At 43.4% G+C, this 15,269-nt stretch overlaps 1 protein-coding gene across 6 annotated transcripts in view; it reads right to left on the reverse strand.

The window, feature by feature from the left end:
* Ap4s1 (adaptor related protein complex 4 subunit sigma 1) overlaps positions 1 to 15,269 on the reverse strand; it is a 38,226-nt gene that overhangs the window by 12,738 nt on the left and 10,219 nt on the right. For all 6 annotated transcript variants that reach the window (XR_004770347.1, XR_004770348.1, XM_027416303.1 and 3 more), the window contains exons 2-4: positions 7,446 to 7,656; positions 4,107 to 4,193; positions 1,974 to 2,042 (exon numbers count right to left, since the gene is read on the reverse strand). Coding sequence is in view for 4 of the 6 variants with exons in the window: in XM_027416303.1 (XP_027272104.1) it covers positions 1,974 to 2,042; positions 4,107 to 4,193; positions 7,446 to 7,583 (294 nt within the window). In the remaining 2 variants the exon portion in view is untranslated. The remainder of the gene's footprint in view (positions 1 to 1,973; positions 2,043 to 4,106; positions 4,194 to 7,445; positions 7,657 to 15,269) is intronic.

Consider the following 15,269-nt stretch of genomic DNA (forward strand, 5'->3'; position numbering starts at 1 on the left):
ATATCCATATGACAGAGTATCATTTAGTAATAAAGAAGAAAGGAGTACTGACAACGTGGCCCCATTGATGGACCTTGAAAACATCACGCTAAGAGACAAGCTGTGGAAGCATAAACAACAGGCCAGTCTAGAGACAGAAATTAGTGGTTACCTAGGGCCTGGAGTAGGTTGAAGGAGCTTATGGGGAAAATGTTGCTGAATAAATATGCTTATCTGTCATGTGATGCAGTTTCCTGAAAATGTCAGTGATGATATTGTAAGACTGTAAGTACTAAAACATGATTATATACTTTCAATAAAAAATTGTATGGTATATAAATTATATTTTAAAATAGCCATACCATTTCTAAAAAAGGATGGTGGAGGGCCAGGCAGTGGTGGCGCATGCCTTTAATCCTAGCACTTGGGAGGCAGAGGCAGGTGGATCTCTGAGAGTTCGAGGCCAGCCTGGTCTACAAGAGCTAGTTCCAGGACAGCCTCCAAAGCCACAGAGAAACCCTGTCTCAAAAAACCAAAAAACCAAAAAAAAAAAAAAAAAACAAAAAAAACCCCAAAAACGAAAGAAAGAAAGAAAAAGAAGAAAGAATGTTGGAAAGCATATGCCTAAAGCGAAGTTGACTTCCGACCAATAAAGCAAAAGTTTGATGGAAATGATTCTCCTTCTTCTTCTATTTATGTGTTATAGATTTTTTTTGTCTGCATGTATGTCTGTGTAATACATGTGTGTCTAGTGCCCATGGAGGCCAGAAAAGGGCATCAGATCCCCTGGAACCGAAGTTATGGATGACTGCGTAGTCTCCATGTGGGTGTTGGGAAGCAACCATGTCTTTTGCTAGAACAAGTGCTCTCTCTCCAGTGTTCCTCCTGCCTTGCCCCTTTTTCTTTTGAGAAAAAGTCTTCTGTAGATAGATAGGCTGGTCTTGAACTTGCTATATAACCAAGGATAACCTTGAACTCTTGACCCTCTTGACCGTAAGTGCTGGTTGTACAGGTGTGTACTGTTATGCCAGCTTGGAAATGACCTTTTTGTTTGCTTTTGTTTCATGCGATGGGGTTTTTCTGTGTAGCCCTGACTGTCCTGGAACTCACTTTGTAGACCAGTCTTGAAACTCACAGACAGCCGGGTGTTGGTGGCACAAACTCACAAAGATGTGCCCGCCTTTGCCCCCAACTCCTAGGATTAAAGTTGTGCGCCACCACCGTCTGACTAGAAATGACATTTAAAGTAAACAGGGTTCTGTTCTCTTAGAAAGGAAAGCAGAGAGAATATAAAAAGAGGGAAAATGTCCTGATGGACAGCAAAAGGCACAGAGGGACTTGGTTTTCTAAGATTTGCTTTGTGTTGCTTAGGTTTTTGTTAACTTGACACAAGCTAGAATTACCTGGAAAGAGGAACTTTAACTGAGAAAATGCTTCCATTTTCAGCAAGCCTTTGGTACATTTTCTTGATTGATGATTGATGTGGGAGTGCCCATTGTGCACGCCTGCGCATGCTCGGGAGCGTGTGCTTGTGTGTGTGTGTGTGTGTGTGTGTGTGTGTGTGTGAGTGACATGTGCACACCACCCTTGTGGTTCTGGGAACTATAAGAAAGCAGGCTGGGCAAGCCAAGGGGAGCAAGCCAGTTAGCAGCATTCCTCCATGGCCTCATACTCAGTTCTTGCCTCTAGGCTTCTGCCCTGAGTTCCTGTCCTGGCTTCCCTCAGCCATGCACTGTGACCTGAGCACTGTAAGCTCCCCAAGTTGTTATGTGTTTACCACAGCAACAGAAGCAAACTAAAATAGTCTTCTTCATGAAGAGCTAAAGCAAAATGGGTTTGCAATACCTAATGATGAGCAAGAAGGGATGGTAATCTAGCACCATTTATTTAGGCTTTTACTTATTAATTATATGAACACACAATACTGACATACATCTAAAAGGCTCAGTTTCTGGAAAACTGGGTTAAAACCATTTTTTAGCCATTAGACTTACCACTCTGCTGAAGTACTCATCTAAAACTTCCACAAAATTGTGTATGAATTCATAAACAGCCATCTCATTCTGAAATAAAAAAGGGTGTAATTAATTTCATCATGCCCTCGGTTAAAAAAATAAGCCCAGTGGGTTCTAGGTCTTAGAGCCTACGGTTCAGTGCAGATGTGTGAGTGAAGCAGCATCCTAGTCACTGATATATAAAGGGCCTGAAAATGCTCATGTAAAGATATCACTGTGGCTGAGGATGGGAGCTCTGTAATGTCCTTGTCTAGGATGCTGCCTTGAATGAATGAAATCCTGGGCTTAGCCCCCAGCACCAGATGATCTGGGTGTGGTTGCATGCCTGTAATCCCAGCAGTCTGGTCTAAATGAGACACTGTCTTAAAACAGGAAAGAAAGGAAAGGAAAAGAAACAAAAGTAATGGTGCTTATCAGTGAAGAAAATATAGGAACCACTAAGACTTTTGTAGTCAGGATGAATCTGGCCACACTGAAACTTCAGAGCACAGATCAGAGGTATGAGCTCCACTCATGGCCTTACCCAACTGGCTGAAACGATCTCCCAGGTTCTACAAGGTTGTCACTTTATAGCTGTGAAGATGAAGAAATCACTTCAAGTGATTCATGGATAAAAACAGGCTACTTTTAGATATGCAACCCTTTTCCATGGACGCCATGGCTATAGGTGCTGGAAGAACTCCCTAACAAGGTGAGCTTCACCTGAAATACAAGCACAGCACAACCATGCTTATATTTTGCTGTTTTTTCTAATATGTCAGCCATGTATTCTTTTCCACACATGTGCAGTAAGCACATGTGTATACACATTTGTTATGTGTATGGGCACGTCTGTGTACGTATGTGGAGGCCCAAAATTGACTTCTGATGTCTTCCTCAATTACTTTCTACTTTATTGAGGTAGGATCAGCTTGCCTCCAGGACACTGTCACTGTCTCTTGAGTGCTAACATTACAGGTGGCCACTGTGCCTGCCCAGGTGGTATGTGGGTTCTGGAGATCTACAATCCTGGTTTTACACTTAGATGACAAGTGCTTATACTGAGCCCCAAGTCCTAGTCCCCAAGTTTAATGTTATGATTGACAGGCCTCTGTGCTTGTGCAAGCTGCCTCATGTGTAACAGGGCAAGAGGAGGGCATCAGTATTGCTTATGATAAAGAAGGAATTCTGGTTAGGCATGGTGGTCCCTGTGTAGTCCCAGCAGCTCTGCAGGCCAAAGTGGGAAGACTGCTTGAGCCTACAGGTATGACACTGGCCTGGGAAGCATAGCCAGAGTCTGCCACAATAAAGCAAAATAAAGCAAATCAAAATGAAGCAAAAACACACACAATAAAAGGACAAGCAAGGTGGCTCAGTAGGGAAAGGTACTTGTCGCCAAGTCTGATGAATGACCTGACTTTGCTCCCCAGGAAGCACATGCTGAAAGGAGAGAATCAATTCCTGCAGGGTGTCCTCTGGCGTCCACATGTATACTGTGGCACAAATAAATAAAATGTAATAAAACAGCTGGGTGTGGTGATACCAGCCATTAATTCCATCACTTGGGAGGCAGAGCTAGCCAGATCTCTATAAAGTTTCAGGTTATCCAAGGCTCACAATGAGACTAACTTTAAATAAACGAATAAATAGTAACAAGATAAAAAACTCGGCCGGGCATTGGTGGCGCACGCCTTTAATCCCAGCACTCGGGAGGCAGAGGCAGGCAGATCTCTGTGAGTTCAAGGCCAGCCTGGTCTCCAGAGCGAGTGCCAGGATAGGCTCCAAAGCTACACAGACAGACCCTGTCTCGAAAAATCAAAACAAACAAACAAAAAAACCAAACCAAACAAAACAAAACAAAACAAAACTCAAACAAACAAAACAATCCTCCCCAAAACAACAAAAAGACCCACATATGAAAAGGAAAGTTTTATCCTCTCTAATTGTAAGTTGTTCATCTAGTCCAAAAAAGCATATCTTCCATCCAAAAGTATTTCTCTTCCATCCAGTTTTCCAGCCTCAGCTGAGGCCCAGATACCCTGAAAGAGGCTTACTAGTTCTTGGGGAGCAAATAGAAAAGAAACTTGAACTTAAGAAGAATAAAAGTCTCAAATCATGCACAGTCGATCTTACCTCAGTGTCATTAACTCCGACTACAATGAAGAGAGCTGCATATTGCCGATAGATGAGTTTAAAATCCTTATATTCAATGAACGAGCACTAGATGAAACACAAGTAGACATTAATGTCTGGTTGGCAGAGGTTTCTTTGCAAAGCACGTATAATTCCTAGGTTACGTTTGAGTATCTGCCAACACACGCCTAGAAATTTAGACATTAAAATGTTAAACAGCCTTTGCTGTTCTGACAACACTTAGTGGGTTGGTTACTCAGGATCATCTCTAGGAAGAGAAGTCTTGGGAAAAGACACAGTGAGGAGTCAGTGATGGATTCCCCAGTTCCTTTTTTCATTTCCATTTCTTGGCCCCCTGAGGTGCTCAGCAGGTAAAGCTAATGAATAATTAGCATTTGAAAGTGCTTCACTGAGAAGACACACAAAAGCAAGGATGGTTGTCTTTCCACCTCTCCATGAGTTCCTGGGAAGCAGTTACATCTGCTCAGCTCTGTTCTATTGAACAGTCATGGAGAAGTCAGCTCAAGCAGTATTTTTTCTGTCATCCATCCATCATCTACCTATATGTAACTTCTTTTTCCTAGTCATGAAAAGAACCAATGTAGATTATTTTATAAATTATGTAATGGTGGCCTTCGCACAGCAGATGCTAGACAAGATTTTCCACTATAAATACTGCTTCTTATGAATTAATAACTAGCTTACTACTACTGACTTGTAGATAAAACAAATGTTTTCTCATTCATCTGCCTCCTTTAGCCTCTGTAGAAAGGGTAGACTGAAGGCGAAGGCGCAGTGTTAAGTTTTCAGTGTCAAGGTGTGCTTGTCCAAATGTGATTGAGCATGAACCTAGTGGCTTTTTGCTGCAGGAACATTATTCTTGGGCACCCAATGGACCTGGAAATGAAGCTGCACATTTTGTCTACGGAAATCCCTCCATGGGGACGGTTCTTGGCAGTCTATATAACATGGAGGAATCTCAGGATTTAATATAAAATTAGGATAGAGCCAAACATGGTGGCTCATGCCTTTAGTCCAGGGTGAAGCAGGGGTGTCTCAAATTTATGGACAACCCAGGCTCCAGAATGTGGATCTACCTTAAGTGAAGAAAAGCAAATATAAATACATAATACAAAATAAAATTAAGTCAGGTGGCACAGGCTAGTGATGCCAGCACTGGGGAAGCTGAGGCAAACATTCTGAAAGTTCAAAGTTAGCCTGGGCTATAAAGCAAGACCCTGTCTCAAAAACAATAAAATAAAATAGCTAGGATAGAGATAGGCAGTACAGAACCAATCTCTGGCTTCAAGCTCATTGGAGAGCCAGTGAGATTTTTGCCAGTTGGACCTTTCAAGGAAACACACCTATTTGAAAGAACTGAAGATTTTCCATATTTTTTAAATAGTTGTTTACTTCTAGTATGTATGTATGTATGTATGTATGTATGTATGTATGTATGTATGTATGTGAACCACATGTTTGTAAGAGCCCTAAAAAGTCAGAAGAGAGCATTGGATCCCTGTAGTTATGGATGGTTATGAACCATCATATGGGTGGTGGAAATCAAACCCTGGTCTTCTGCATGAGCAGTAGTTGCTCTTAACCATGAGCCATCTCTCCAGACTCTGGTTATTTTGTTTTGTTTTGACGCAGGATCTTACAGCCCATGCTAGCCTAGTACTTGTTCTGTATCTCAAGCTGGCCTTCATCTCACAATCCTCCTGAGTGCTGGGGTATAGGCCACCACAAATGGCTGACAGTTTGCAGTCTCTCAATGGTTTCTGGCATAACAAAACAAAAACCAAGTGCATCTTTGAACAGAATTAAACTAAAGCCATATTATGATACTCTGGTATGGTATCATGATGTCAAAAGTCCAGTGGTTTCTTTTTAAAATAAAAATAATTTTAGAGTACCCCCCAAAATCTACCAATATCTTTATTCCAAAAGTCAAATTTCTGGTAGAAATGCCATTTAAATTATGTCAGGCTTGTAGACTGTGGGAAGATTCCAACAGGCATGTCTCTCATGTATTTCCCACATGTGGTGACAAACACAGTTCCTTAATAGTTCTTATTTTCATCTGATGCCATCCAGCAGCGTGTGCCCACAGGAAGGCCAAAGTAGTAATTCAAAGAGGAACCAGGAGAGATTGCAACTAGAAAACTGATTTTGAAGTCAAGTAAACACACTTATAACATGCAACTTCAGAGTGTTGATGCAACTCAATATTTTATGGCAGCCTCTCAAAGGTGGTGAGATGGAGAATGGAGAAGAAATGGGTGATTCTGACTTTGTAAGAGTTGTCCAAGGCTTTCTAATGGATTTGACAATTAGGACTTACATTAAATTCTCTAAGTTCTTTCTTTTTGGCTTTTCAAGACAAGGTTTCTCTGTAGTTTTGAAGCCTGTCCTGGAACTCTATCTATAGACCAGGCTGGCCTTGAACTCACATAGATATGCCTGTCTCTGCCGCCCAAGAGCTGGGATTAAAGGCCTGTGTTACTACTGCCCAGCAAATAAATTCTCTAAGTTCTTTGCAATAATGGACTTAGTTTTTTTCATTGTGTACCCTTTGCTGTCCTAGAATTAGTTCTATGTATTAGTTCTCTTTAAAATGGGCTGCAATGTAACAGAGTGGTAGAGCATGTGTCCACTGAGCACATGAGTCTCTGTGTTGAAATCCCAGCACCACAAAACCATCCTTTATTATGCTAATGAATGTAGCTAGCCACCAGGTTCTGGCAGGAGGAATAGATTTGTTATTTCGTATGAACTGTTAACTTCCATTTCCCTTATCTACATAATAAAAAAAATAAGTTCAAACTGAGTTTGTTTTTAAATCACTAGCTCTGGTATTACTTTGGTTGTATATTTACAGAGGATGGTAAACAGAAGAGAATTATTATCTACTTGGAAATCATATTATTATCCTCTGGCACCATATGGGTCTTGAGCTTTCGCTGTCATGCCAATCATCTGACCTTTCTGTTTTGGCTTACAGAAAGCCACCAGCCAGCCTCAGACACTGTGGAGAGTTCCAAGGGCTGAATTCATAAGAACAAAAAAAGATTATGTCTACAAGCAGGAGTAAATTTAGCAGCTACTTCTATGATATACTAAGACAGCTATCCTAAATAAAAACCCAGGCCTTCCCTGGTTTGCCTTTTGTTATTCTTACAGGGATGGTAAGAGCCACACTTCTGTTCTCTTTATTCCTTTTTGTCCCTGATAGCCCTTGAAGGAATACAGCTCAGAGAAGATGGGAGCCCTTGAGACATGGCAAACCCATGAAGGCAGAGCTGCTTAGGGAGAGGACAAAGAGCCACAGACACTTACCTGTTCGCTGGATCGGGACAGACAACTCTTGATGACTTCCGTTTCCAGAACTGTGCGTTTATTAATCTCCACGTGCTCATAGTACTTCGACAGTCGGGTCTGCCCTTGTTTGTTTACCATAAGGAAAAACTTTATCATTTTTGCCTACTTTGGCCAGTTTCTTTCCAAATATAGTTTAAAAGTTATGGCAAGGAATGCCTGCAGCTACAACCTGGAGAATAAATAAACAACAGAAAGGCAAGATTACATTTCTCAAGACTCACCCGAAGTCTGTTTTATAGATGAGCCAGAAGTAAACAAATATTTGACACAAGCAGTACTCATTCCTAAGAACTGAATGAGGTTTAAATAAGTAAGAACCATACATAACTTGCATCAGTTACCACAGCATGACTTTGAGCATACACAGTCCTTCTAGTCTTACTCAGTCAACTCATCCATCAAGTTCAGTGGGCACCAAGGATGTGCCAAGCACCAGAGTCGTAAGGAAACGAAGATGCAATCAGTTTTGATTTTCTGGTTTTTATATCAGCAAGCAAAGGTGCTAGACCGAGAAGCAAATGGCAGCAGTACAAAGCGACTGAGACAGGTGCAATTCCAAGGGTCCAAAGAGGATCCATCACAGGAAAACTAGGAAGGGCATCCCAGAGAAGGGACACAGGAGCAGTATCTTGGAGGATGACTTAGAAGAGACTCTGTGGTGGGGAAAACAAGTGATGAAGGCTCTGGACAGTTCACTGTGGTTGCAGGTCAGGGCCCAAGAATGGCTGGAGGGACTGGAAAAATGGCTTAGCAGCTTGGAAAAAAATGGCTGCTCTTCAGAGGTTAGTCCTCTACAGCCACATTAGACAGTTCACAACCATCTGCAACTCCAGCTCCAGGGGATCTGGTACCCTCTTGTGGCCTCTACAGGTATCTATACTCATGTGTACATACTCCCAAACAAATACACACATACACATAACTAATATAATAATTTTTTAAAAAGAATGGCTAGGGCTGGAGAGATGGCTCAGAGGTTAAGAGTACTGGCTCTCTTCCAGAGGTCCTGAGTTCAATTCCCAACAATCACATGGTGTCTCACAACCATCTATGGTGAATCTGATGCCCTCTTTTGGCATAAAGTCGATAGGGCACTCATATACATAAAAGAAATCAATCTTTGAAAAAAAGAATGGCTGTAGGATATCAAACCCCTCACATGGAATAAAAAGTGCTTTAACAGTTACTTTAAGGAGCTGGGTGTAGTTTGCACACTGTGCCCTACACTCAGGAGGCCTAGGCAATCTGGGCTAAAGAGTGAGAAACTCTCTCAAAAAACAAAACAGAACTTATGCTTTATTATTGGCTGGAGGACAATCTAAAGCAAAGCATTTCTTCTTTAGTGGGAGAATAAGTGATAATGCCAAACTCCTCCAATAGGCCCAACAACAAATTCTGTGCTCTGAAGCCTGGAAGTAATTGCCTCTCCCAAGTCTTCGGGCAGTGGCCTGCTTCTGCTGTCTTTATTTTAAAGCACAGGATTGTGAAGATGACCAAAGTCTGCATTACAATGGGTCAAATGGGTCAGAGGCCAAAGTCATTGCATTATTGTGGGTCAGAGGCAGAAGCTGAGGAACACTGTCACAGAGAGAGTTCTGAGCAACACTGTCACAGAGAGAGAGTTCTGGGGAACACTGTCACAGAGAGAGAGTCCTGGGGAACACTGTCACAGAGAGAGAGTGCTGAGGAACACTGTCACAGAGAGAGTTCTGAGGAACACTGTCACAGACAGAGTTCTGAGGAACACTGTCACAGAGAGAGAGTGCTGAGGAACACTGTCACACAGAGAGAGTGCTGAGGAACACTGTCACACAGAGAGTGCTGAGGAACACTGTCACAGAGAGAGTGCTGAGGAACACTGTCACAGAGAGAGAGAGTGCTGAGGAACACTGTCACACAGAGAGAGTGCTGAGGAACACTGTCACAGAGAGAGCTCTGAGGAACACTGTCACAGAGAGAGTGCTGAGGAACACTGTCACAGAGAGAGCTCTGAGGAACACTGTCACAGAGAGAGTGCTGAGGAACACTTCCACAGAGAGAGAGTGCCGAGGAACACTGTCACAGAGAGAGAGTGCTGAGGAACATGTCACAGAGAGAGTGCCGAGGAACACTGTCACAGAGAGAGAGTGCTGAGGAACATGTCACAGAGAGAGTGCCGAGGAACACTGTCACAGAGAGAGAGTGCTGAGGAACATGTCACAGAGAGAGTGCCGAGGAACACTGTCACAGAGAGAGAGTGCTGAGGAACACTGTCACAGAGAGAGTGCCGAGGAACACTTTCACACAGAGAGAGTGCTGAGGAACACTGTCACAGAGAGAGCTCTGAGGAACACTGTCACACAGAGAGAGTGCTGAGGAACACTGTCACAGAGAGAGCGCTGAGGAACACTGTCACACAGAGAGAGTGCTGAGGAACACTGTCACACAGAGAGAGTGCTGAGGAACACTGTCACACAGAGAGAGTGCTGAGGAACACTGTCATAGAGAGAGTGCTGAGGAACACTGTCACACAGAGAGAGTGCTGAGGAACACTGTCACAGAGAGAGAGAGTGCTGAGGAACACTGTCACACAGAGAGAGTGCTGAGGAACACTGTCACAGAGAGAGCTCTGAGGAACACTGTCACAGAGAGAGTGCTGAGGAACACTGTCACAGAGAGAGCTCTGAGGAACACTGTCACAGAGAGAGTGCTGAGGAACACTTCCACAGAGAGAGAGTGCTGAGGAACACTTCCACAGAGAGAGAGTGCCGAGGAACACTGTCACAGAGAGAGAGTGCTGAGGAACACTGTCACAGAGAGAGAGTGCTGAGGAACATGTCACAGAGAGAGTGCCGAGGAACACTGTCACAGAGAGAGAGTGCTGAGGAACATGTCACAGAGAGAGTGCCGAGGAACACTGTCACAGAGAGAGAGTGCTGAGGAACACTGTCACAGAGAGAGTGCCGAGGAACACTTTCACACAGAGAGAGTGCTGAGGAACACTGTCACAGAGAGAGCTCTGAGGAACACTGTCACACAGAGAGAGTGCTGAGGAACACTGTCACAGAGAGAGTGCTGAGGAACACTGTCACAGAGAGTGTGCTGAGGAACACTGTCACACAGAGAGAGTGCTGAGGAACACTGTCACACAGAGAGAGTGCTGAGGAACACTGTCACAGAGAGAGTGCTGAGGAACACTGTCACACAGAGAAAGAGTGTTGAGGAACACTGTCACACAGAGAGAGTTCTGAGGAACACTGTCACAGAGAGAGAGAGTGCCGAGGAACACTGTCACACAGAGAGAGTGCCGAGGAACACTGTCACAGAGAGAGCTCTGAGGAACACTGTCACACAGAGAGAGTGCTGAGGAACACTGTCACAGAGAGAGTGCTGAGGAACACTGTCACAGAGAGTGTGCTGAGAGGTACACCATCATGTACAGACTACTTTGCTGTAGGTTGGGCAAAGTAGCTAAGTCAAGGTAGCCACTAGTAAGAACTTTTTTGTTTTGTTTTGTTTTTTCTTTTTTGTTTTTTCAAGACAGGGTTTCTCTGTGGTTTTGGAGGCTGTCCTGGAACTAGCTCTTGTAGACCAGGCTGGCCTCGAACTCACAGAGATCCACCTGCCTCTGCCTCCCGAGTGCTGGGATTAAAGGCGTGTGCCACCAACACCCTGCTTTTTTGTTTTGTTTTTCAATACAGTGTTCTCCGTGTAACATTCCTGGCTATCCTGGAACTCCCTTTGTAGACAAGGCTGGCCTAGAACTCACAAGTGCTGGGATTATAGGCACGCGTCACCACTGCATGGCTAGTAAGAATTTTGTGTTTTGCTGGGGGATTTTATCCACTTGAGATTAAGAGAATGGGCTACCTAAAATCTTGAATTTTTAGATGGCAAAGCTGGCTAGTTACGGCTTTCCCACACGCCTGCAGTGTCCCTCCAGTTTGCTTGACCTTTGAACCCCAGCTGGACAGCTGCTTCTGGCTTATGAAAGTGAGATGAAGTGACTCACAAAAGGCAAAGGGTCTGGTATCCTACAACTGTTTACTCTATGATTGGCTATTATTACCATTTCCTTGTTGGCGCTATAAATAACATTATGGGATGGTATTTGCTTCAATTTTAGTTCCCGTTCCCCACAAGTGCCAGGGACTGAACCTGGGGCCCTGCACATGCTAAGCAAGCACTCTGCTCCTAACCTACAGCCTCAGCCCAGGCACTAAGTGACAGCACATTTTCTGGAAGTGCAACGCTTACTTCCTAAGCCCTAGCAGACAGGTGCTTATCTCATAGTAATCTCAAGTGTTGTGCTAGGTTCAGTGTAGCAAAGCCTGGGGTTGCAGTATTCGTTCACTGAACAGACAGCATGCCATCTAAGCTCAGTCAGGGACAGGACAGCTGGGCCATGTGGGAAGCCTGTGGTCATTCACTCCCTTTTTCAGGGAAATAAACTCACTACTGTGTATGGAACGGCTACACATTCTGTGGTGGTTAGTCATATGTTACTTTTATTCTCACTACAAATAATTGCCAGTAGCCAGGGTGTGGCAGGGCATGCCTGTAATCCCAACACTTGGGAGGTGAGGGCAGGAGGATCAGGAGCTCAAAAAATCATTCTCAGTGAAGTGAGTTCGAGGCTAGCCTGGGACACATGAAACCCTTGGTCAAAATGGTAGCAATATCAAGAAATTACCATCTTTTCAGCAAAGCTATGTTATTTTTTTATTCATGTAATAATGCATCTTTACTTTTATTTTTAATGCATAATTATGACACATGCCTGTAATCCCAGCTCTTCAGAGGCTGACTAAGGTAGGAGAATCAGGAGTTCAAGGCCAGTCTAGACTAAATGAAACCACACCAAACAAGTAGCTTATAAACAAATAGGATTGATTGTGATTTGCTTTTAAATAAGTAGAAATAGTTGGTTAAGACAGGGAGAGTAAGCCGGGCATTGGTGGTGCACGCCTTTAATCCCAGCACTCCGGAGGCAGAGGCAGAGGCAGAGGCAGGCGGATCTCTGTGAGTTTGAGACCAGCCTGGTCTACAAGAGCTAATTCCAGGACAGTCTCCAAAGCCACAGAGAAACCCTGTCTCAAAAAAAAACCAAAAACAAACAAAAACAAAAACAAAAACAAAAAGACAGGGAAAGTACTTCCTTGAATGGGAATTGGCCAGGAAGCAAGGAAAAGGCATTAGCTCAGAAGTCTACTGACGTTTTCATACATGTACATTGGTGTGCTTGGCTCTTGTTTGCTACTGGCCCTTCACTCACCATGCTAGTCATATTCCTTCCTCCATCAAGCCTTAAAATTTTCAATATTTGTCTAAGTCTTGTTATTTCTCAGCGAAAGTATTTTTCTTTATTTGGCCAGGAGTGGTGGTGAACACCTTTAATCCCAGCACTCTGGAGGCAGACCTTGGAGTTCAGAGGCCAGCCTGGGTTACAGCACGAGTTAGAGGACAGCCATGGCTACACAGAGAAACCCTGTTTGGGGGTGGGGAGATATGGCATATGTATGTGTATGCATGTGCACACACACAAAAAAAACCCTAAAAAATTTAAATAAATTATAAACATATACTTGTATTTCGATGACCAGTCCAAAACAAACAAACAAACAAACAAAAAAACAAAAACCCAAAAAACTATTTCAACAGGATACCCATGGTTAAAATCTTGCCTTTAAATGTCCTGGTTGCTTTAAGTGGTAAAATGAGATGGAAAATGATCCCACTGAGATGCTATATCCAGGGATCAAATTGCTTTCCACCTTACAAGACCAGCATTTTTCTCTTACCGGCTTTAAGAGTAAGGATGGAAGACAGGGACATTTGAATCAATACTCATCAGGATACAGGTTTTCAAAAGAACACTTGACGGCACCTACATGCTCATAAGACCTCATAGGGGTGCTCAGCTGTTACTGCTTTAAAATGCATGGTGCCAGGAGAAACGGGAGACTCCAGTGGAGACTCAAGAGACAAGAACATGTTTGAGAAGTGTCCCTGCATGCAGTAGGCACCTATCCCTGGTTAGTCATCAAGGAGGAAGGAGGTCAAATACTTATGAGACTGAGGTAAGATGATAAAGAATACATGCTTAGACAAATGATGGGTGTGGTCAGGGAACAGGGATGAGCTTCCTGTGTTTATCAACTCTGTGTTCAACAATGCACAAGACTTCGGAGGATGTTCTGATAAGGCAATGAAGGCAGGCGGTTCCACACACAAAAGCTTGTGTAAAACAAGGAAGGTCAGAGGATGGAAACTCCACTAGGGAAAACCCCACACAAAGGATGCTAGCATGTCCTAACAGGGAAGACCTCAAGAGGAAGAGAAATTGAAGAAGAATTTGTGTGGGTTGTGTGTGCAGAGCTGAAGGCCAGAAGATGACAATGGGTCTCTTCCTAAACCTCTTTCTCCCTTAGTATTTATTTATGTTAGTGTGTGGACAAAGGTGTGCATGCCACAGTGCATGTGGAAGGGAGAAGTCAACCTTCGGAACATCCAATGGCTTTAGGAAGGACTGGGGAATATCCAATTATTCTTATTAATATTTTACAATGTTTTTGTTTGTTTTTTTGAGACAGGGTTTCTCTGTTGTGCTGGGACTCACTCTGTAGACCAGGCTGGCTTTGAATGTAGAGAAATCCACCTGCCTCTGCCTCCTGAGTGCAGGGGTTAAAGGTGTGTGTCACTACTGCTTGGCCTACTACTTTTATTTGTAGTACTAGGGATCAAACCCAGGGCCTTGTGTATAGCAGGCAAATTCTCTACCTTCAGTTTACATCCTCATCCCAGTGTTCTCTTTTCTAGTGCCCTGCAACAATCTGGAGTCATTGATGATAAAGAAGAGGTGGTAGTTTCTAGCAACGCAAGTGACATCCTGGCTGGCTTTCCCTGTGCCTCAAACAATTCTTCTTTTAACATACAAACAAAACTCTTGACCAAAGTATTTCTTTCTATGTTGCCTAAAAGTTATTTGACGAGTCTAACATCATGACTTAAAATGCAAATTCCAGGCTATCTATCTAGATGGTTCCATGGGTAAAGGGGCCTGCAGCCAAGCCTGATGACCAGAGTTTGATTCCTGGGCCACACATAGTGGAAGGATAGAACAAATCCCACAGTTCATCCTCTAATCTTCCTCATGCACAAGCCTCCTGCCCCTAGCATAACACATGTACAGCATACAAAATAAGTAAGTGAATAAATAAATATGCAATATTTGAAAAAGGGAAATTCTGGGTTTGGGATATAGCCCATTTGGTAAAGAGCTTGTATAACATGATTGAAGCCCCAGTTTGAACCGCAGCATCACATAAAACAGTCATGGAGGCACAAGCCTATGGTCCTAGCTCTGGGGACGTGGAGACAGAAGAACTAAGCTCAAAACCACTCAGGGATTTTTTTTTTTTCTTTCTTTTTTTGGTTTTTCGAGACAGGGTTTCTCTGTGTAACTTTGGAACCTATCCTGGCACTTGCTCTGTACACCAGCCTGACCTTGAACTCACATAGATCCACCTGCCTCTGCCTCCCAGTGCTGGGATTAAAGGCAAAGATGAAATGAAACAAATGGTGTAACTCTTATAACATAGTTAGCATGCTGACTTATTTTAAGGCCCCACTATTTAGCTGATGATGGCCCTGAACTTAAGATCCTCCTGCCTCAGTCCTGTGCCTACTGCTGCACATGGCATTCAGCTGTGCTGACTTTAAGGTCCTCCCTTTATGTGGATTACATTAGAAAAGACTGATCAGATAGAAACAGGTATGTGTCTGTACTTTCAAAACTTCATT

The sequence above is a fragment of the Cricetulus griseus genome, chromosome 5, assembly GCF_003668045.3.
Source record: "Cricetulus griseus strain 17A/GY chromosome 5, alternate assembly CriGri-PICRH-1.0, whole genome shotgun sequence".
In the NCBI taxonomy this organism is placed as follows: Eukaryota; Metazoa; Chordata; class Mammalia; order Rodentia; family Cricetidae; genus Cricetulus; species Cricetulus griseus.